The 24187-nt window shown below is 38.7% G+C and overlaps 1 protein-coding gene across 5 annotated transcripts in view; it reads left to right on the plus strand.

Moving 5' to 3' along the window:
- The window catches only part of APC (APC regulator of WNT signaling pathway), an 88442-nt gene extending 75750 nt beyond the window's left edge, over positions 1-12692 (plus strand). For all 5 annotated transcript variants that reach the window (XM_063181358.1, XM_063181357.1, XM_063181362.1 and 2 more), the window contains 6 exons: positions 18-113; positions 676-815; positions 1827-1904; positions 3796-3912; positions 4558-4772; positions 5190-12692. In XM_063181358.1, coding sequence (XP_063037428.1) covers positions 18-113; positions 676-815; positions 1827-1904; positions 3796-3912; positions 4558-4772; positions 5190-11754 — 7211 coding nt within the window. In that variant the 3' untranslated portion in view covers positions 11755-12692. The remainder of the gene's footprint in view (positions 1-17; positions 114-675; positions 816-1826; positions 1905-3795; positions 3913-4557; positions 4773-5189) is intronic.
- Positions 12693-24187: the final 11495 nt, after the last annotated feature.

Genomic DNA, 24187 nt, shown 5'->3' on the forward strand with positions numbered 1-24187 from the left:
ACCTGTTTCTGGATCAGTGCCTGCTCCAGTGGATCATCAGATTTGTCCTGCAGTGTGTGTTTTGATGAAACTTTCATTTGATGAAGAACACAGACATGCAATGAATGAGCTTGGTAAGATCAGACTTGAGAAGCTTGCTAGAAACCATTCCTAGAAACTTTGTGCATGTCACTGCATATATGGCTTTTTTTTTACTAATAGTTTAAGCTATTAACAGCAATTCATTTGTGTCAGTTGTTGCCCCCTAAGTGCTGAAAGGAGTTGAAATTAACTACACCATTTCCCAGTGGATAAATTATTATATCAGTTACTGTTTTTTCTGGCATGAATTGTGAATTTCTGAAGAGTAATATTATTGTGGAAATATTTGCAATTTTACAAGTATTGGACTTAAAATTGAGACTACTTTTGAGGATGGGTGGTTTTTTGATTGGTGTTTTAGTGGGGTTTTTTCATCCTGCATATGTTCTTATTTGACAGCCTGAATTTTTTTAGTTCAACAAATTCCATGCTTATAATTTTAGCAATTCATATCTCTTTCTGAGCATTGTGGTTTTCAGACATTTGAGGTTTCTTCTGTGCATAAAATGCAATTTGTTCCTTGCTACATATGTCCTGTATGTACAACATTAAAGTACAGCTATGACTTTTTTTCTTACCTGAATATTTTTAAAGGAGGTTTGCAGGCCATTGCTGAACTGCTGCAAGTGGATTGTGAAATGTATGGACTCACAAATGATCACTATAGTGTTACCCTAAGGAGGTATGCTGGCATGGCTCTGACAAACCTGACTTTTGGAGATGTGGCAAACAAGGTGAGAGCAGAACTGTAAACTTGCAGTAATTTCAGTTCATAGCTGTTTGAATTACAGCTCTCAACACAGGTGATTAAAATCTCCAGGATAGGATATTGAGTTTAAACTCAAGGCAGTTGAGTTCATATACTCTCTCTATTCCATCCTGTTGCTGACAGAGAGCACCACAAACAGAATGTTCCATCATATATCTATGGTATTGGCTCTCAAATCACTTTTGTCACTCAAAGCAAGGATTTTATCTATTGACCTGCTTTTTTAATGAGAACTAGGTTAGTACAGCACACAGTGAGTTTATAGTAACTGATTCTTTCTGAGCATGTTGAATTAAAATAATTGGGTCGTTTTCTGAAGTTTTCAGTTATTTAACAATATTATTGCTGTCTAATGAAATTTTTCCAACCTCAATTCAGGGTAGAGCTTGCTTTTAAATATATGGAGTGTATCTGGATCAAACTGGGCACCACTTCAATCATTATAAGAGAAAATCGGTTCCCCTAATTTCTGACAAGGACATTTCTTTTAAACACTAGAAACTTCCAATAGATTTGCCAGTCTGTGTATCTTAAAATAACTCAATACTGAAGATCTACCCTTCTGCTCTAGAGGGAAGACATTTCAGCAGTAAATGGAAATAACAGATTTCAGAGAACTCAGGATTTGTTCTCTCACTAGGCAGTAGGTAACAACACATTGCTAGCTCACAGTGGTTTTTATCTGGTGCAAAGGAAAGAAGGCTTCTAAGGCAGTAAAGATCAAGATCACGTCCTTGAAGTACTGTAAAAAATACAAAATTTTAGCACAATTTTGCCACTTATGTACTTAAACTGATAGCTGTGCTGAAATTTTGTAGTAGTTGTAAACCAAGTATTTATTGTTGACAACATATTTGCTAAGTTTTTATTGAACATAGATATGATTTGCTTAAAATATCATAACATTGTGCAGAAGTAGCCATCTAACCTGCTATTTAATACTACTCACTTTCTTTTTTCTCCTGATTCCTAACAGGCTACCTTATGTTCCATGAAGGGCTGCATGAGAGCTCTTGTAGCCCAGCTGAAATCTGAAAGCGAAGACTTACAACAGGTAATGCTCTTTTGAGATAAAATACTTCTTTTGTTGTCTTATCTGCCTTAACTTTGATGTAAATTTTTTCTCATACTTATTTCATTAATTAGGAAGTACATTCTTCTTGTAAAATATTCTTATCTGTGGGATCACGTTCTGGCTTTTTTTGTGGTTTGGTTTTTTGTAAATCATAATGCATGGGCTGCAAATCTTTTCTTATGACTCTGATGTGTTACTGTCTGTTCTAATGGGTCCTTCTGTGTAAGGAAAACAGCCTGAAATAAAGCCTTTAGGAAGTGCTTAGGGTAATCCTCAGAGCTGAGAGAGCAGAACTGTTGGAACTTGTGTAAAATTACTAAATATTAAATTACAGTCAACTTTAACTAATGCTTATTGCATACAAAATGGAACAGTTCTTTAAAATAAAACTGCCCTTTTTCTTGCAGTCTGACTGAATCATCAGACTTAAGAGCAATTTTAAATAAAATTGACCTTATCTCTTAAAATGCTGTTAACAAAATATTCTCTCCTTAACAGGAGGAGCTCACTAGTTACAATTGAGGAAAATATTAGAATTACAATAGAGATTCTTGGATAAACACCATGATGTGCTATTAGGACAGGTATTGAGCATTCTTGAAAAGAGAGTCACAGCCCCATGGGCCCCCTGACCTCTGGGATGTCTCCAGCCACTGGCACCTAGATACCACACACACACAGAGCAGGAAGTTCTCCACTCAGGACAAGTTATAAATGGGATTTAGTAAGAATATGGGATCAGTGTACTCAAAAGGCATGTCCACACAACTATATCAGCCAATCAGCTGTTCAGACGTCACTGTGCCTTTCTGTCCCCTGTGCTTTCCTGTGCTGAAAGATCACCTCAATCCATCTGTTTTCCTGCATTTGAAACCTTTGGGTCCTGCCATCCTGCAATAAGTGTTCTACAGTTCCAGAGTGCTCTTCCCCTGGATCCCACAGTGTCCCACACCCCCTCTGTCCAAAATGGGCAGAGAGCTGCTCCCTTTGACTCCCCTGACTGTCACAGCCGTGCCACGGGGTGGTGAGTTCCCTGGGAGAGTTCTGGGAAGAGCCTGGACAGGGCACAGTTCCCACCTGGCTTTGGGCTCCTGTGTTGAGGTGGGCTCTGAAGGGCTGGTGGCTCCTTGGGAGCAGCCAGGGCTCAGTGTTCCTGGGCCCTTCCATGTGCCATGGCTGTCTGTGCTCCACTGTGGGGGTGAGCAAGGGAGCATTCACCACGTAACCTGAAAAGTTTATGCACTTCTGTGACAATGAGAACACCCATAAGCAAAAGTTTTCTATCAAATTAATTTCGTGAGGGATATGCATGCTTACAGCTGCTCATGAATGGATGGAGTTTAATGTGTAATGACTGCCCACTGCAGTGACAACCTATCTCAGTCTAACTGCTGCCAAGTACCAGGACATGTTCTGGAGATAGCTATTCTGCTTGTAAAAGGCAGAATGTATTTTAAAAATACTTTAAAGAGCTTTATAAACATCAAAATAATCATACCATATGAGAGACAGGCAAGTGGTATTGTTCTAAGTGAAAAAAGTGAAAAAAAATATTATATAAATCTCTCCTTTGAGATGATATAACTCTAAAACAGACATAAGAATAGAGAAGCAGAGAACTTGACTTCCAATCTCTGCTTTAAGTACCAACACACAAAAGCCAGTAGCTTTGATCAAACTTGATGCTGAAACGTTAGACCAGTCTAGCAGACAATACAACAAAAAGCAGATGTTAGCAAATATTAGTTCAGTAATTGAACATGACCACTGTTAATTAACATAGCATTTGATAAGTCCAGGAGGAAAGTCTGATAACCTGCTAAAAACATTCCTATCTTGAAATATGTTACTTTTCTTTCTCATTTTGCAGGTCATTGCAAGTGTATTGAGGAACTTGTCCTGGAGAGCAGATGTAAACAGTAAAAAGACTCTAAGAGAAGTTGGAAGTGTGAAAGCATTGATGGAATGTGCTTTAGAAGTTAAAAAGGTATCTTCTAGAAGTTATTAAATTGAATTTTTGAGAGATTGCATTTTTTTTACACAAAACACTAATATGACCATTGACCATTTTTAATAACAGCAGTTGCTGAAACAGTTGATGTGGCTCAGGTAATTTTTCTGGAAGAAGAGTTTGATTTAACATAGCAGCAGACCACAATGGAGCAATTTCACCTCAAAACTATTGTTGATCTGATATTATTTATGAGGGTTGACTGCTTTTGCTTTTCAGTTTCATGAGCTGTGCTGTTAAAATAGTCTTTTTTATAATTTTGTCATTTAATAAAAGCTCTTTTCAGTTAATTAGTAGGCATCTACGACTTCTTTGGTGTGTAGATGAGAGTATATTCCATCCCAGAGACTGCTGCCAACTGGTCTTCAAGCCCTTCTATCATTGTAGCAGCAAACAAGTATTGAGACACATATTTCTGATACCTCTGAGGTAGGCAGTATCAAATCCATGGCTGAAGGAAGGAGCAAAGTAAACAAAATACATGTGCACTGCTGCCTGTACCTTACCACCCCAGAAAGCAGAATTGGAGTGTACACAGCTCCTTGAAGCTAACTTAATGTGTTTCTGAGAGCTTAAGGTCAATAGCTGAAAACTTCTCCTGTCATGTTGCTGTTTTCCTAGGAATCCACCCTGAAAAGCGTTCTGAGTGCCTTATGGAATTTGTCAGCTCACTGCACTGGGAACAAAGCTGACATATGTGCTGTTGATGGTGCTCTTGCATTTCTGGTTGGCACACTGACATACCGGAGCCAAACAAACACTTTAGCCATCATAGAAAGTGGAGGAGGAATACTAAGAAATGTTTCTAGCCTAATTGCTACTAATGAGGACCATAGGTGGGTACACTTCTGACAATTTTTAGTAGTTCCACATGTATATTTACTAGATAGTTTCTATGACCAAGCCTTCATATGAATGCATGTGTTAAGTATAGTAATTAAAAACAGTTAATTTCTAGTACATTTGATGAATAGGGTATTGCACTTACATAACAGGAATGTGCAAGCAGATTAAAAGCTGCTGCTTGCTAATGATGAACTGTACCGAAAGCTAACTATTCATATTTGTAATAGGATTTTGTTAGCATTCAGATAAAAGCTAATGGAAATACAAGTTATTTGCACAGGAGAATTCTTAATTATCCTTTGTAAGGGCAAAACTAATTTCTAGAAGAATAGGTTTCTGTTTTGCTTTGTCTCTTATCCTTTTGAAATGCCACTTACGGATGTTTGTTTTCAATTACTCAACCCCAGGCAAATCTTGCGAGAGAACAGCTGCTTACAAACCTTGTTACAACACTTGAAGTCACACAGTTTGACAATAGTTAGTAACGCATGTGGGACCCTGTGGAATCTCTCTGCTCGAAATGCAAAGGATCAGGAGGCGCTGTGGGACATGGGAGCCGTGAGCATGCTGAAAAACCTGATTCACTCTAAACACAAAATGATAGCCATGGGTAGTGCTGCAGCTCTACGGAACCTCATGGCAAACAGGCCAGCAAAGTACAAAGATGCCAACATCATGTCTCCAGGATCAAGCCTCCCATCCCTCCATGTCAGAAAGCAAAAAGCACTAGAAGCAGAATTAGATGCTCAGCATTTATCAGAGACTTTTGACAACATTGATAACTTAAGCCCGAAAGCATCTCACCGCAATAAGCAGAGACATAAGCAAAATATATATAGTGAGTATGTGCTGGATGCCAACCGCCACGATGATGGGGTGTGCAGGTCAGAGAGCTTTAATGCTGGCAATATGACTGTGCTCTCACCATATACCATAAATACTACAGTATTGCCTGCCTCGTCCTCTTCCAGTAGAGGAAATGCAGAAAATTCTCGGTCTGAGAAAGACAGGAGTGTTGAAAGGGATCGAACAGTAGGTTTAAATACCTATCATCAAGCTGCAGAGAGTACTGGGAGTTCCTCTAAGAGAATAGGAATGCAGATTTCTACTACTGCAGCTCAGATTGCCAAAGTTATGGAAGAAGTAACAAGCATGCACATTCCACAGGAAGACAGAAGTTCTGGTTCCACTTCTGAAATACACTGTTTGACAGAAGAGAGAAATGCCCAGAGGAGATCAGCCTCTGCCCATACTCACTCAAATACATACTTTCCAAAATCCGAGAACTCAAACAGGACATGTCCTGTGCCTTATACAAAAATGGAATACAAAAGAGCTTCAAATGATAGTTTAAATAGTGTCAGCAGCAGTGATGGCTATGGTAAAAGAGGCCAAATGAAACCTTCCATTGAGTCTTACTCCGAAGATGATGAAAGCAAATTCTGTAGTTATGGCCAATATCCAGCTGACTTGGCACACAAGATTCATAGTGCAAATCACATGGATGACAATGATGGAGAATTAGACACTCCTATTAATTATAGTCTTAAATATTCAGATGAGCAGTTAAATTCTGGAAGGCAAAGTCCCTCCCAGAATGAAAGATGGGCAAGGCCTAAGCATACAGTAGATGATGAAATGAAACAAAATGAGCAAAGACAGTCAAGGAACCAAAATGCAGCCTACCCTGTGTATACTGAAAGTGGAGAGGATAAACACATGAAATATCAGACACCTTTTGGACAGCAGGAGTGTGTTTCTTCCTTTAGATCAAGAGGATCCAGTGGCTCAGATCAGAACAGAGTAGGCCCAACTCTTGGAATGAATCAGAAAGTGAACCAGTCCTTGTGCCAGGTGGATGATTATGATGATGATAAGCCAACCAACTATAGTGAACGTTATTCTGAGGAGGAACAACATGAAGAGGAAGACAGACCAACTAATTACAGCATAAAGTACAATGAAGAGGAACATCATGTTGATCAGCCTATTGATTATAGTTTAAAATATTCAACAGAAGTTCCAGCACCTTCTCAGAAGCCATCTTTTACTTTTCCAAAGACTTCTTCAGTGCAACTCAATAAAACTGACCACATTGCCCCAAGCAGTGGGAGCACATCAGCCCCCTCAGCTGGTTCAAAGAGGCAGAACCAGCTTCACCCAAGCTCTGCACAGAGCAGAACTGGTCATGCACAGAAGAACGCCTCGTGTAAGACTCCCTCTATTAATCAGGAAACTATACAAACTTACTGTGTGGAAGATACCCCAATATGTTTTTCAAGGTGTAGCTCTTTGTCATCCTTGTCATCAGCTGAAGATGAAATAGGACGTGATCAATCTGCACGTGGTACAGATGCCAATAACACACTGCAGATTGCAGAACTGAAGGAGAACAGTGGGGCTCTACCTACAGAAGGTGCAGCAAGTGAAATCACATCAACAGCACAACACATCAGAACAAAATCCACTAGACTTCAGACTTCTAGCTTGTCTCCTTCTGATTCCTCTAGACATAAAGCTGTTGAATTTTCTTCAGGTGCCAAATCTCCCTCAAAGAGTGGTGCCCAAACTCCTAAAAGCCCACCAGAACATTACGTACAGGAAACACCACTCATGTTCAGCAGATGTACTTCTGTAAGTTCCCTGGATAGTTTTGAAAGCCGTTCAATTGCTAGTTCAGTTCAAAGTGAGCCTTGCAGTGGAATAGTAAGTGGAATTATAAGTCCCAGTGACCTTCCAGACAGCCCTGGACAAACAATGCCTCCAAGCAGAAGTAAAACACCACCGCCTGCTCAAGGAGTTCAAGTCAAAAGAGAGGTACCTAAAGGAAAAGCAACCACTACAGAGAAAAGAGAGCCTGGTCCTAGACAGGCAGCTGTAAATGCAGCTGTTCAAAGAGTTCAGGTACTGCCAGATGCTGATACACTATTACATTTTGCCACAGAAAGCACACCAGATGGGTTTTCTTGCTCTTCTAGCCTGAGTGCTCTGAGCCTTGATGAGCCATTTATACAGAAGGATGCAGAGTTAAGAATTATGCCTCCAGTTCATGAAAACGAGCATGGAAACGAAGCAGAACCTGAACAGTCAGATGATACTAAGGATAACCAGGAGAAGAAACCAGAGAAGCCAGCTGAAGCAGAAAAAGACATTCTGGATGATTCTGATGATGATATTGAAATACTGGAAGCGTGTATTATTTCTGCAATGCCAACGAAGTCTTCACGTAAAGCCAAAAAGCCTTCTCAAGCGTCTGCTCCAAAAATACCTCCTCCTGTAGCCAGAAAGCCCAGCCAGTTGCCAGTTTACAAACTTTTGCCTTCACAAAGCAGACTGCAATCACAAAAGCACGTGACTTTTACACCAGGAGATGATATGCCACGGGTATATTGTGTTGAGGGTACACCAATAAATTTTTCAACAGCTACATCTCTAAGTGACCTGACAATAGAATCCCCCCCAAGTGAGCTGGCCAATGCAGACAATGTGGGTGTGGGAGCAGAGTCAGGGGAGTTTGAAAAGCGGGACACCATTCCTACAGAAGGCAGAAGTACTGATGATTCTCAGAGAGCAAAAAGCTCAGTTGTTACTCCCCTTGGTCTGGATGATGACAAAACAGAAGAGGGTGATATTCTGGCTGAGTGCATTAACTCAGCTATGCCAAAAGGAAAAAGTCACAAACCTTTCAGAGTGAAGAAGATAATGGATCAAATTCAACAAGCATCTTCATCTCCAAGTAATAAAAACCAGCCAGAAGGTGAGAAAAAGAAGCCAACATCACCAGTAAAGCCTGTTTCCCAAAACAATGAATACAGAGCACGTGTGCGAAAAAGCACAGAACCCAAAAGCAATGCTAGTAATGAAAGAGGCTATCCAGAGAACAGAGATGCAAAGAAACAGAACCTTAAAAACAATTCAAGAGAGATTCATGACAAATTGCCAAATAATGAAGAGCGTGCAAGAGGAAGCTTTGCATTTGATTCCCCTCATCATTATACGCCTATTGAGGGAACTCCTTACTGTTTTTCACGGAATGATTCCCTGAGTTCATTAGATTTTGATGATGATGACGTTGACCTTTCAAGGGAGAAGGCAGAATTAAGAAAAGGAAAAGAAGGAAAGGAAATTGAAAGGAAAGAGTGCTCTAATGCAGAACAGTCTTCAAATCAGCAGCCAAGTAACAGGACACAAGTTTGTCAAAAACACCCAACGGGCAGAAGCCAGACAAAAACTTTCTCTCAGTCACCTAAAGATATTCCAGACAGAGGAGCAGCTACAGATGAAAAAATGCAGAATTTTGCTATTGAAAACACACCTGTTTGTTTTTCTCGCAATTCATCTCTTAGCTCCCTCAGTGATATTGATCAAGAAAACAATAACAACAAAGAAGGGGAACCTCCAAAACGTCCTGAGGCTTCTGAGCCACAGGTGGAATCCAACAGACCACAGACTTCTGGTTATGCACCTAAATCATTTCATGTTGAAGATACTCCTGTGTGCTTCTCTAGAAACAGTTCTCTGAGTTCTCTTAGCATTGACTCAGAAGATGATCTTCTGCAGGAATGCATTAGTTCTGCTATGCCTAAAAAGAAAAAGCCCTCAAGAATGAAGAGTGATGGTGAAAAAAATAATTCCAGAAACACAGGTGGTATACTAGCAGAAGACTTAACACTGGATTTAAGAGAGATACAGAGGCCAGATTCAGAACATGGTTTTTCACCTGATTCAGAAAACTTTGACTGGAAAGCTATACAAGAAGGTGCAAATTCTATAGTTAGTAGCTTGCATCAAGCTGCAGCTGCTGCATCACTGTCTAGACAAGCTTCATCAGACTCTGACTCTATCCTTTCATTAAAATCTGGTATTTCTCTAGGGTCACCATTTCATCTTACCCCAGACCAAGAAGAAAAACCTTTCACTAGTAATAAAGGTCCAAGAATTATTAAGCCAGGAGAGAAGAGTACACTGGAGTCTAAAAAAGTAGAATCAGAAAGTAGGGGAATCAAAGGAGGGAAGAAAGTGTATAAAAGTATGATCACAGGAAAAGCACGCTCGAATTCAGAAGTTTCAAGTTTGAAGCAACCACAACAGACAAGTGTGCCTTCAATTTCACGTGGTAGAACAATGATCCATATTCCAGGGGTTCGAAATAGTTCTTCAAGTACTAGTCCTGTTTCCAAAAAAGGACCCCCACTCAAAAACATGAACTCCAAGAGTCCCAGTGAAGGCCAGAGTTTGACTAGTTCTCCAAGAGGAGCCAAATCATCAGTGAAACCTGAGCCAGCTCCTGTGACTAGGCAGCCATCAGGGTTGAACCAGAGTGGATCAAGTAAAGGACCTTCTAGATCAGGATCTAGAGACTCCACTCCTTCTAGACCTCAACAGCAGCCATTAAGTAGGCCTCTGCAATCTCCTGGACGAAGCTCCATTTCCCCAGGAAGAAATGGTATCAGTCCTCCCAACAAACTGTCACAGTTGCCAAGAACATCATCTCCTAGCACAGCTTCAACTAAATCCTCAAGTTCAGGTAGAATGTCGTACACACCACCAGGCAGGCAGATGAGCCAGCAAAACCTTGCAAAGCAAACTGCCTTACCTAAGAGTACCAGTAGCATTCCACGAAGTGAATCTGCTTCAAAGGGTTTAAACCAAACTCTCAGTACTGGTGGATCAAACAAAAAGACCGACCTATCCAGAATGCCATCCACAAAGTCTAGTGGAAGTGAATCTGACAGATCGGAGAGACCTGTTCTCGTTCGTCAGTCAACTTTCATTAAAGAGGCTCCGAGCCCTACTCTGAGACGGAAATTAGAAGAGTCAGCTTCATTTGAATCTCTGTCACCTTCCAGGCCAGATTCTCCCACAAGGTCCCAACTACAGACCCCAGTTTTAAGTCCTTCTCTTCCTGATATGTCTTTATCCGCTCATTCACCTGCCCAGAGTAGTGGTTGGCGAAAATTAGCCCCTAATCAGAGCCCTACTATAGAATATGATGGGAGACCAGCAAAGCGTCATGACATAGCTCGTTCCCATTCTGAGAGTCCATCTAGGCTGCTGATCAACAGATCAGGAACGTGGAAGCGTGAGCACAGTAAGCATTCCTCATCACTTCCTCGTGTAAGCACTTGGCGGAGAACTGGAAGCTCCTCCTCAATTCTGTCAGCTTCTTCAGAATCCAGTGAAAAGGCAAAAAGTGAAGATGAAAAGCAGCATGGAGGTTCTCTCCCTGGACACAAGCAAAGTAAAGAAAGCCAAGCACCAGCAAAAGGTACTTGGAGAAAAATAAAAGAAAATGAAATTCCTCAGATAATGAATGATCCTCAGCATTCTTCTTCAGGTGCCGCAAATGGCTCTGATTCCAAAACCCTCATCTATCAGATGGCTCCAGCTGTCTCTAAGACAGAGGATGTGTGGGTGAGGATAGAGGATTGCCCAATTAACAACCCTCGATCTGGAAGGTCCCCAACTGGAAATACTCCCCCTGTTATTGACAGTATTTCAGAAAAAGGGGGTATGAATGGTAAAGATCCTAAAGAGATTCAAGAGAAGCAAACCCCAGGGAATGGAGGTGGTCCTGTTCGTACCGTTGGCTTAGAAAACCGTCTGAACTCTTTCTTTCAGATAGACAGTCCAGACAAGAAAGGCACTGAAACAAAGCCTCTGCAGAATAATCCCATTCCTGCACCAGAAATTAATGAAAGTACTGTTAGCGAGCGTACTCCGTTCAGTTCCAGTAGCTCAAGCAAGCACAGCTCCCCCATCGGTGCTGTGGCAGCAAGGGTGACTCCTTTCAACTACAACCCAAGCCGCAGGAAGAGCAGCGTGGACAATAGCTCTGCTCGGCCCTCACAGATACCAACCCCGGTGAATAACAGCACCAAGAAACGTGACACCAAGTCTGAAAACACTGACTCCAGTGGAACACAAAGCCCTAAACGTCACTCTGGCTCTTACCTGGTAACTTCTGTTTAAGTGCAACAAAAAAAAAAAAAAAAAAAAAAAAAAAACTGATGTATTATATACAGCAGCTACTTAGAAACTTTGTTTCAAATGAAACAAAAAAAAAAATGGGGATTGATTTTTTTGTTTGTTTGTTTGTTTGTTTTGTTTTTATTTGTTGTAAATACCTTTTATTCCTGTTAGATGGTCCTTGTTCTGGAAGCCATATTTGATAGTATACTTTGTCTCCACTGGTGATATTTTGCAGGAATACCTGATTGACAGTTTGGAATAAAATTGCTAAAGCAAGTGTATTTGTACAGTATGTTTAACATGTATTCCCATGTTTAACATGCATCTCATCCCATTATCCTTTGAATATTGCTTGTCATTGAAATCATAGAATAGCACAATAGAAACGATGCAGTCATATTGCTTTACCAATAATTTCTAGATTACAGACCAACTAAACTACATCAGGGAAGAATTGGTATTATTTATGCAAAAAAAAATATACTCATGTTTAGTATTTGTGAGTTCATCTAACCCAATAATTAATCATGTGGCTGTGAAATTCACAGTAATATGGTTTCCGCTGAACAAGCTTTCCTAGCCTGCTTTTCTGCATGAATGGAACTGATGGTTCATTTTATGAAGTAATGATTAACATTTCTGTGGTCACATAATGTGCATAGATAGTTATGGTGTAACAATTTACACTTTCTTTGTGCTCTGAAAAAGAAAAAAAAAAACAACAAAAAAACAACTGTGTAACTGTAAAACCTTGAACAAAATTATTTTACCTGAATTAGATTTTATCTTAAAGTAGGTAGAATTTTTTTGCTATGCTGTAACTTGTTGTATATTCTGGTATTTGAGGTGAGATGGCTGCTCTTTTATTAATGAGACGTGGGTGATGTCTCAACAGAGACTAAAATGAACATTTCAGAATAAATTATTACTATATGTAAGTTGTGTGTGTTACTTCTGCATTACATAAAAATACAGGATTTTACTTAGAGATGTCACCATATAATGTGGTTGTATGCACTTAACACTTAAGGCCTGATTTGGGATAATCCTGCACCTCCAATATCTGTTCTTCCTTATCACTGGCAAACGGCTGTTGTAGAATGCTTTTAACATCTGCAGGATCAGGCCCTAGGTCTTCTGTAATATATTTGTAATTGAAACAGTTTCACACATCTCAGGTGCATAACAAGGCTAAAGGCAGGGTATTTCCAGTAGCCACGCAGTATAATTGTTCTCACGACTGCAAGCCTGAAACAATATTGTATCTATACAAATAATATTTGTAAAACAAAACATTTTTGATTGGGGATATAATGTAGAATGTGAAATAATGACTATAAGATGAAATTTTGCTTCTATTTGCGCTCTATGGGTTTGGGTTTTTTTTAATTTATTTTTTAAAAAAATTATGAAGGGAAAAATATCACACGAATCCCATGGCAGCAAGAAATTTGTTACCATAGTAGAAAAAGAATTTTATGCAAAACATGACATTTGCTGCCTCGAGCCTTTTTGATGCAAATATAGACTGTGCTAGAACAATGCTGAAAAAAAAATAGATTTGTGCTTTAAAAATATAAATATAGTCTGAATTTAAATGAGGATTACTTCAAAGTAGTAACATGAGACAACAGAACATTAACCATTCTGTGCATGTTTAAACAAACCATGAAATGAAATGGTGTATCAGTTTCATTGTATCTTGACTGGATTGTCTAAAGGTAGCTTTCTAAATAACTGATATGTCAGAATGCCCTGATTTCAGGAAGCCCTGAAATAGAGCAATTTACCTTTATGGTAGCTTTAACACAGTTGCAGAGTGTATCACTTCTGTGGCTTTTGTACTTCTGATACTGAAATGAATCAATTGAATCCATTATAAATTATGCACTGCTTTAGGAACACAATAAAGACACTATCAGCAGACAGAAGTCAATTTATATAGAAGCCAGTACCAAAAACACGTATTTGGCAGAAGTGGTATCTTTCTTACTTGCTCTTTTGTTCTTTGCTTCCTGTCAGATTTTCTTAGAGACATGCCATGTTCCTGTATCATCTCGTGAACCTGTTAAGAAGCAGCACTCCTCGTGTTAGCATTTGAAATATTTTGCATACAAGCATCTTCATTAAACTTCAAATATAAATGAATATTTAGTGTCCTTTTAAAGATGAGATAGAAACAGATTATGTCATGTGTTTAAAGTCAGGACTTCCTGCTGGAGTAGAATATGGAACTCCATCCTTGAGTTTTAAATGAAAGACCACTTTTGTTCCACATGTTTTGATTTTTTTTCTTTTTTATCATTATTTTGTGCTGGGCTTTTAACAACTAATACAAAAATATACTACATAATCCAGAATAGTTGTTTAATACTGGCATTACATATTTGTCCTGTCAATTAAAGAATTAAAGGTGAAGTCAGTCTCAGAAAAGAAATTCTGGTTTCAGTTCTGTTACTGAAAAACTACTGAAATCAGTTTTTTAATCAGAAGAACGTGAAACTATAAATAACTGTATGCGTATCAAACACCAGAATGTCTTTGAAAATTATAGTGGCTTCTTGATATAGACTTGGGGATACTTCATGATCATTATAATTGGAAAGTTTCTCTTAGTATCCACTTAAGTAAACCTATATTTGTAGCAAAGACAAGCTAGAGAAACTTTCCAACTATAAGGGTAGTGATACACTAAAATATGCTTCCCATGGGAGTTGTTAAATTTCCATTATAGAAGTTTTAAGAAGAGGTTTATGAAACATCTCATAGGGATGGACTGTAGTATATTTCATATTGCCTGTGTGCAGAGATGGGTGATCTTTTAAAATCTCTTCCAGATCTACATTTCTCTGATTCTTTATCTAAAATACTTAGTATCCACTAAGAGCCTTTCAGAATATTTAAAGACATCCATGATGTTTGATTTATGATGGGGATATAAAGTTATATTCTTTAAGCTCAACTAAAAAACAGATCCCAGAAATATAAAATCAAAGATACAAAAAATGGTTGCAATAAGTATATTTGGTCTTGGATTTTGTTAATGATGTCAGAATCACAATAGTCAGATTTGATTTATGCTGCTAAAGATAACCTCTCGTTCCTTGGTTTTATTTGTATGAAGTTGCCACAGCAGGTAAGAGGACATTATTTATGTCAAGGCAAGCAAAGAATAGCAAGGAGCTAAGGAAACCAAGACTCAATTTACTGTTCTGGGATGCACTGCCTTTCTTTCTACCAATTTTGGTAGAATTTTTTGTGACTTATGCTCAGACCTTTATTTGTCCTTGAATTAGCTTATCGTATCTAGTGCATACCAAACTTATACTTCAAAATCAGTTTATACCGAAAAATAACTCATAAAGCTCATTTCAGACTGTCTTCTAGTTTTGTCCTCTTGGTGTGAAAAGCAGAGATCTGACCTCCCCACAATTTGTAATTAGTTCATTTTTTAAAATGTACTTCCATTTTAGTTTTTTGCAGTGTGTCACAGTTAAGGTTACTGCTCAATTTCTCTGTAAGCTCTTCTGACTAAATATTGCAGTCTTTAAAGGGGAATTAATCTATTTCTATTTTTCATGTGCAGTTCTCTATTAAGAGTATTTTCTCCTGAAAGATTAAAGATAATACAGCTCTGTCAGATATGACAGCTTAAAAATTGAAAGCCTTGCCATGGTTTCCGGATGAGACTGGAGTATTATTTCAAGTAGGATTTGGCTGCAGAATACAAGCAGAGTTTATGCTATAAATGTCAGTAAGCTGCAGTATTCTTCAACATAGACAAATACCTTTGATGGCTTTGGGACGTTAGCTGCACTGTCTTTGGTAAAGGAGGAGGGAGATAAAAGGGACAGTTTCAGAGTGAGTCATGTTGTCTTAGGGATGTACTTTCCTTTTTTCCTCAGTAAATTACATAAGCTGTACCAGAAAGAGAACAGCTTATGGACAAATTAATGAGGTATTATTTTGAAGTATACTAGTAGACCACAAAACTGCATAACCCTTGTCTGATAATCTGAAAACTGAATTATTTGATGTCTACTTTGGAGTACTTCATAGCTGTCCATCCCCTTGATCCCCTTAACAGAAGTTGATATTACCAACAAAGATAACTGTGTTAGCTTCCGCTTTCTTCTTAAGGATAACAATCCATACTATTTCTAGAACTGAAGAAATGGCATGTGCTGTTCAAAGAAGTTTTCTTCTGCATTCTATGCTTCTGGCTATGAATCCTGGCTCTTACATGACCATTCACTTGCTCACCTCTTCCCTTCTTCCCTGATGGGGTTAGTAGAATTAGTGCTGCTTGGAAATGCTGAATTTGCTCAGTGCATAGTTGGACAAGAGCCACCTGAGCCACCAAAAAAGTAAATAAAACAGCTAGGGCTGATTGAAAGAGGTTGGGATTGTTTACTTTATAGGAGGTCATTGGATTGAGCCATTACGGGCAATTTTAAGCCTATGTGCCAAGTTTCAGACCTTCACCCATTTTGACACAACAAAAGCAAATTGAAGTTGGCTTTTTGGGGTTTTTTTGGTTTGGGTTTTTTGGAGTTTTTTTACTGAATTTTTGCCTAATGGCCTCTAGTGCTTTGCATTTAAGTACCTTATATTCGGGTAAATCCTCAATCCTGAAATTCTGACAACTTCAGAAGTATTACATCAGTATATGGACGTGGAAAAAATACATTTCTTCATCAAAAATCCCCCCTCCCTTCAAAAAAAAAAAAAAAGTCTACCACTTGTAAACTTCTGGGAGACTTGGTTTAGATTTGCAATATTAAATTCAATGCAGTAAATCAGTAAATCTTTCAAGTGCAGAGATTTATTGCTTTCCCAGAAGAGGCTTGAAGAGGGAGATAACATCTCCCGTTCTTAATGAGGTCAGTATTGTAGGGATGACCTGGAAAATGTTTAGGTGGACTCTTCATACAAGGAAGTTGTACAGTTACTACAGTTACTAGATGCCTCCCAAATGTTTTTCCCATCTAGCTTTCATGAAATAGTACAAACAGCCATAGGAGCATCACTAAAAATCATGTATGGACTACTACCTAAATATAACTTCCTACATCTACTGTAATGCCTTGCAAAGTTAGATCCACCTGTGCGACAGCTTTGTTCTTGATGAGATGTGTGATTTGGATGAAGCTGTGAATCAGAAGTGAAGTGTCAGTTAATGTAAAGCATGACTTTCTCCACATGTTTAAAACTCTTAGGACCTTTTCGATACCAAATTACCCTAGAGTATTCGCTCTCTGGTTCCACAGCCATCTCCTTTGCACTTTGACATTTAACCAGAAGAGATGCCCGCTTTTATTTTCATTTCAGATCACATGTAGAAATAAGATTCCTGCATCATAGTTTCCTATATGCAGAATAACAGTTTGTATCTGTAACTGTGTTTATAGAGAATGTTACATAGCTAAGATTGAGTTTTTAGTCAGAATGGTAAGTTAACTGCTACGTGTGTTGTGTTTGGTTACATATTGGAAGTGCAAGGGAATGTGGTGTGGTGCTTTAAGAGTTCACAACATAATTAATGCAGGTGTCAATTAACTTGTGATGCCAAGATGAATTTTCTGCTGTGAAGTTTCAGTTTACCAGATATGCTGTTTACTTACTCTAAGATTGGGGAACACCTCCCTAGTAGTTTTGCAAATTACCTTTTTAGGAAATTTCCACACAGTTACAGGCTTATGTATTAGTGAATTTCTGCCACTTCAAGATTTAAAGAAATTATTCTAATTTTGCTGTTTGTGAAAATATCCTTTGCTTGAGTGGCTGTAGAATTGCAATTAGAATGTCAGGAAGGTGTAGAGGGAGCTAGTTCCCTCAGTAAAATGCACTTCTGTCCAGAGCTCAAGCCATACATACAAACACAGTATATCTAATGCCATCCTTTCTGGTAGGATCTAACATGAATAAAGCTTGTGCTGGTTCTCTGCAAGTAAACTGTCATCTTGTGAGATCAGATGAATTTGCCCACCTGTAAGTGTTGTTTCTCTTGAACAAACTTGGCCCACAATTATCTTTCCTTCAATTTTGTTGTTTGCTTCTGCCTGAGATGCATTACTGTTTATATCCTAACTCTGTAATTAATTCTTTCTTCAATTATTCTAATGTATTTTGTTTCACAGTATACTTATTCTGAATTTAGTCTTGCTATGCATAATTTATTTATTACTTGCAGTGTTACATAAAATTTCCTCCTGATTGCACCTTGTCAGAGTGGAATTGTGTTCTTGGCTACTACTGAAAGTTAGGTGTCTGTCCACTGTGTTGGAAATATGATTTCATTTTAAAAGGAATGCGTTGTTTAAGACACTTCAATAATTCAGTATATCAGAACAAATGCTCTAAAAAACCCCCATGCATTTTCATTTTAGAGATACCTGCATTTCAGATAAATAAGTGGAAAAAAGAACTTGAAAACCTGGTTCACCTGTAGAGTTCTTTGTTCTCTTCCATGTTTCACCTTAGAAGAAAATGCACAAAGCAGAATCTAGTTCTGACACAATATAATTCCATAATCCCTCTATTACTTACCAAAGTTTTACAAGGCTTATTTCATTATGACTCATAAGCATGGCAGAGACTCATTACAAAACTCTTTTTTTCCTGTAAAGAACGAATTCTTTAGTCCCTGATTAGACTATTAAGGGACCTAAGCTGATTAATTCCCACCACACATACACATATATATTAATATTGGCATACATATTTTACACTCCCCTATTCACTTTAGACTTTCACAAAAGGGCGTTGCTGATTACTAAGATCCCTTGTTTTCTAATAGTTCTACCACTTTTTCATATTGAGTTGTAATTTCAGGACTGATTTTCAAGTTGTTCTAGGAAAAACAAAAGCATTTAAGTCTTTGTTTATATGCAGAAAAGAAAATTGCTTTGCCAGAAATTTAAATGTTTTATTAAAAATAAGATTTTTAAAAGCATTATAACTATCACCTGCAATTTAAAATTAGTAGGGATCATGAAAACAAGGAGACTTTGAGTGATGATTATATTAAATACAAATGAAGGTAGGCTATGCCCAATTCTGCCCTTTTTTCTCTAAGTCCCCTATGCAAAAAGCCCATTGGTAGCAGGGAAGGACTTGTGCATCTTACTTGACTATTGCTAAGGTCTGGGATGGCACACATTCACACTGGAATTAACTGGAAGAACACACAAATAGATGTAAAAGTTAAGCCATAAAATGAGTTATAAGAAAACTCCCAATTTTTATTATTTTTGTAGTAGTATTTTGTTATTCCATTGGATGATGAAAAGGAATTGGCATCCTTTTTTTCCTACTACACTGAGCAGCTAAATAGCTGTGATGGAGTATTTGACACTTCTAAGTGTTTTATGTGGCATTGTTTAACCACAGTTGGCAATCAAACACTACCCAGCCTGTGGGATGGGGGAGAAAATCAGACGAGTAAAAATAAGAAAACTGTAGATTCAGATAAAGACAGTTGAATAAACAGAAATGGAAGAAAATTACGATGATGATGATGATAATAATAATAATAATAACAACAACAACAACAGAGAATCTACAAAACAAGTGAGTCACAATACAGTTGCTTACCACTTCCTGACTGATTCCTAGGCAATCCTGAGCATGGGCCTCCAGCCCACTTTCTCAACAGGTATATCCTCAGCATGATGCCATAAGGTCTGGAACTATCATTTTGGCTCGTTTATGTGTCCCCCCTCAAATTCTTGTGCCACTCAGCTCTCTTCCTGGCAAGGCATGAGAAACTTACTCTAGCAACAAAAACATCAGCGCATTTTCAACATTCTCATACTAAATTCAAAACACAGTACTATACTACTTACTAGAAAGGAAATTAACTATCCCAGCCAAAACCAGAACATAAATCATTTGGATTTGTTAGAAGTGAAAATCTAGCTCAAGTGAAAGCTAGGAATTCAGAGCAAATCCTGTATTACTGTATCACACACAGATGACTGATGGTTTCTTTTGATCTTGGAAGCTGGCTGTACACAGCTGCGAATTTACACAGCTGTCAGCTGCTTTACAAAGCTAAAACAGAAGGATAAAGAATGGGTGTAAAACTGAGCTCCATACTTAAGAAATACAGTCTTTGCAATCAGAAAGAATGAGAGATTGGTAGAAATCCATGGTTTTCCACTTTGCCAGTTTCACTGTGCCCAGCTAATAGGGATTTGGATAGAATTTTGACATTGTGATGCCCAGCATTATCCTCAGGATCTCAGTGAAACACTGTATATACTGTTTGCTCTACATTAATTCATGCAAGTCAATTTTGGGTCTAGGTGACATAATCCAAAAGACTTTTAGGTCCAAACACCATACAAGTAAGGCTGTTCTTTCAAGGCCATTTTTCAGCTGCTCTTGGTGGTGCAGCTCTTTCACAAATTGAAACATTTAAGCCTCAAGTGGCATTAGAACATCAAACACTCCTTAAACAAGGTATTGGTATTTATAGTCCTCTGCCACTGAGATGAACAGAAGTGGTGCTTCTGCTGATTCATAAAGAATGTTTGGTGTTGGTGTTCTCTGTACGAGCATGAGGTAGTGCCTCTATCTTCTGATAACACTTCTGTAGCAGACAGGATTCTGGATCATTAAAACTGAAAGGCAGTCTATGGATTTAAAATCACAGAATCACAGAATGGCTTAAGTAGGAAAGGGACCTTAGAAATCATCCAGTTCTGGGTTGAAACACTGCCATGCATAAGGACACCTCTTGCTTTGGGAAAATGGTGCATACAGTCTTGTAAAAGTAGCAATTAGTGATTAATTCTGCATGTTGAAGTCTCATGGTAAGTAAATACCAGCAAAATGAAACTAAATGAAAGCATAATTTTCTGTCTATGCTGTTGAAAATTTACTGTTGGACAGACCTGCCTGTTACTTCCAACTGGAGTCATAATTCATGAAGCATTTTTCACTATTAAAGTTTTGTGGTTTTTTTCCCAGCCCTTATATTTTACTTAAAAATATCATTCTGGAATTCTCATTTAGAAAACTCTGAAGCAAATCCTCCCCATGTTGCTCCCTTCCCTTCAGTAACCATTGAACAAATCAAGATTTCCCTCTGCATCCCTGTTCTGTGTTTTATCTGCAGTCCACTACAGAAATGTTCCACCAATCTAGGTGAAAATCTGCCTTCTCCTGAATAACTTCACTACTCCTATTATTATATAGGTATATTTAGCTTGTTTAGACTATGGAGTGTAGCCTCAAGTGAGAAGAAACTGAACATGGATGCAATGTCTGAATAAGAAGGTGTATGTGACACTTCAGTAAAACACTGTGTCACCTCAAATCATCTCCATTTTCTTGGGCTCCCACTTCCAGTCAGGGCATTTGCATTTACCCCAGGTGAATTGCAGCAATCTATCACAACCACTTTGAATTGCTACTTCATATTTGTAAAGGGCTCTTGTTGCTGGGTTGTGTTGGGTTTTTTTGAAGGGTTTTCTTTGAGGTTTGAGGGGCTTTTTTTCCTTTGGTTTTTGTTGGGGATATTTTTTGTTATTTTTCTTCCTCAAAAGCCATCAACAGTAAAAACAGAATCTCAGTCAGGACACCTGACTTGCTGGTGACAGTGTATATAGAGGCAGAATTCTCTGCTTTAGGGTTTTATCGTGTAATTTTCATTCCTTGCCCCTTCCCTTCCACTGCAGTGGCAACAGACACAGGAATAACCTCAGTAAGTTATACACAGCTTTCCAAGACCAGTATCCCTCCTACTGCTCTCCAAAGGCATTATCTGCAGTCTTGCTGTTTTGCTGCAGATGTGTACAAGTCCTATCCTCACCAGCAATTGTACCTTCTCTTCATACTGTTTTAAATTGGTTAAAACCTGTCAGGTGCCGAGTGCTCCATTCCATTTCTGAGTCCAGGGCCAGCAGATACTTGGGAAATGCATGCAGCTACAGCGTGTCTGAGCTGGAATGCTTTGTGACCTACTTCTGTCTCTGAACTCCTCAGGCTGGAAATACGCAGAATTCAATTTTGAAATGTATTTCTTATGGCACTAGAACAAATGCAGTGATTGGATGCCATGTACTCAGTGAAGTCATTTTACAGTGATGATGGGGATTAAACTGACATGTCTCTACTCACTGCTTCATTTTAGGCATCCTGGTTTCAAGACATTGTGAATTCTAGCACCTATAAAGGAGATTGGTAAGTAATAAGAAGATCTGCAGAAAAAAAAACCATGCTTCCCCTGTGTGGTCAGTTATGTTCACCATGTGATCCAGTCTATAATTCCACAAACTTCATTTCTGACAACTTTTTAATTATTTTTCCATCTGAAAAAGATGTGGAAAATAATTTTTGTCTTTGTACCCTATTTCACAAATGCTGACACATGCTATGTATCTTTTACAACACTAAATTTAAATATTCTTTTCCAAGATAAGCCATTAATATGTTGGTATTTAAAAGCTATGTGAATTTGAAGAAAAAAAAATAACATGCAACTGTCAAATAATACAACATTAAAATACACAAAACCTCTCTCAGTGCTCTCTATTAGGTGGACTGACTGAGGGCAATCTTAATAAGCAACAATGGTACTCACAAACTGCAGCTGTGTTCACTGCCTTTAACATACTATCAGAGCACTGTTTCTCATGCACCAGAGGAGATTTCACCAGAGGAGATTGCTTTACAATCTGAGAGGCTAAAACCACTATAGAAATCTAAGGGAATAGTATGGAGTAAATTTTAGTATTTTTTCATTAAGTTTTAGCCTATTTTTCAATTTTTAAAAAATGAAGCTGTGGCAATGCCAAATAAATATTTCTTAGCATTACTTCCTAAAATATTAGATTTGACTGTTCTTTGATTCAAACCCTGCTAGAGCACTGTCCTGCAGAGCGAGGTTTATGTTTATACCCTTTTAGTGGGTTCAGACCTCTGTGACCCAGGAAAAAATGGCAATGCATGGGTTGTTCAAACCAAATGGCAGTAACAAGGTGTAGGATGACCACGTTTCATGAAATAGTCAGATCATGAATGTGCCCTGCACACTTCATGCCTGCACAGAGACAATTAATATATTGTACCTGGTTTGTCCACATCCACCCTGTGCACACACTATGCACTAACAGCCCTCTGCTCCCTGGCAGCCCACATCTGTCTTGCTAAAAGCAGGTGACAGCAGCTGACAGAAGAAACTTCTGTCCATGTTGATGCACAGATTTAAGCATTGACAATTTGAACAACAGGACAACTCCCAAGGTAATGGCAGCTCTTGACACATCTTAGGTGGTAGGGATCTCAATAAAAAGTCATTCAAGAGAAAGACAAGTGAGTGCAAGGAAAGGAGATTTAAAATAAAAACACTCTGCAAAGAAAGAAAAGCACAGGAAATCCATTATCAAGCTACTGCTAACAAGATGAGAACGCTTTGTTGCTAAGCAACAAAATATCTAAGTAATTATTTGTAAATTGATTATCTCTTAGAAAGCTACACTTTCCTCTGTACCAGTCAGTTTCAATGTAATCTGGAGATAACCCTCAAAAACCTGACTTTAGCACTGGACAAGTATTGCAAAAACTTCCTTCATAACCAGCACATCTCATTTACATAACCTTGTTTTTCAGCTGAGGAGCTTGTTGAGTCATGTTTGGGGGAGCTGCCAAGTCGCTGAGCTGGTCCCAGAGAGCTGCAGTCACACTTCCAAGAGCTGCTCGCTCCTGCTGATGCGACACAGTTGTGCTGCTCGTGTTTGCTGCAGAACTTTGTGCAGTGCACTCTTTCTGACAGAATGAGAGCAAAGACTGAACACAACAAACCCCTCATCATTCAAAAACCTGAATAGACAATAACTTTTTAATCTGTACCACTCTGATTCCTTCTGAAGGTTCCCTGTAACTCTTAACTTTTCCAAGTTTTCATGAACAGTACTTACAGTTCTCCCCTGAGGAAACTACTGCATTGCACTTGGGCCTTAGCATTCCCTCTTTCATATTTCATTGCCAGCTGGATATGTTGGTGGAGCAGAAAAATTTAAAAAGACATCGCCACAGATAAATACTGAATATATCAGTTCTTTGTCCTGGTACATTGCTGCTGTATGAAGAGTGCACAAAATATGACATGTGAAATTCACAGGGTGACTGAATGGTTGAGGCTGGGAGGGACCTCTGGTTGTCATCTAGTCCAACCACTGCTCCAGCAGGGCCACCAAGAGCTGGTAGTTCAGGATCACTCCCACACAGCTTTTCAGTATCTCCAAGGATGGAGATACTACCACCTCTCTGGGCAACCTGTACCAGTACTCAGTCACCCTCACAGGGAAAAGAAGTTTCCTGATGTTCAGAGGGAACCTCCTGTGTTTCAATGTGTGTCCATCACCTCTGGTGTCACTTGGCACCCCTGGAAAGAGCCTGGATCCATCCTCCTTGCACCATCCCT

Source organism: Melospiza melodia, chromosome Z (genome assembly GCF_035770615.1).
Source record: "Melospiza melodia melodia isolate bMelMel2 chromosome Z, bMelMel2.pri, whole genome shotgun sequence".
Classification (NCBI taxonomy): Eukaryota; Metazoa; Chordata; class Aves; order Passeriformes; family Passerellidae; genus Melospiza; species Melospiza melodia.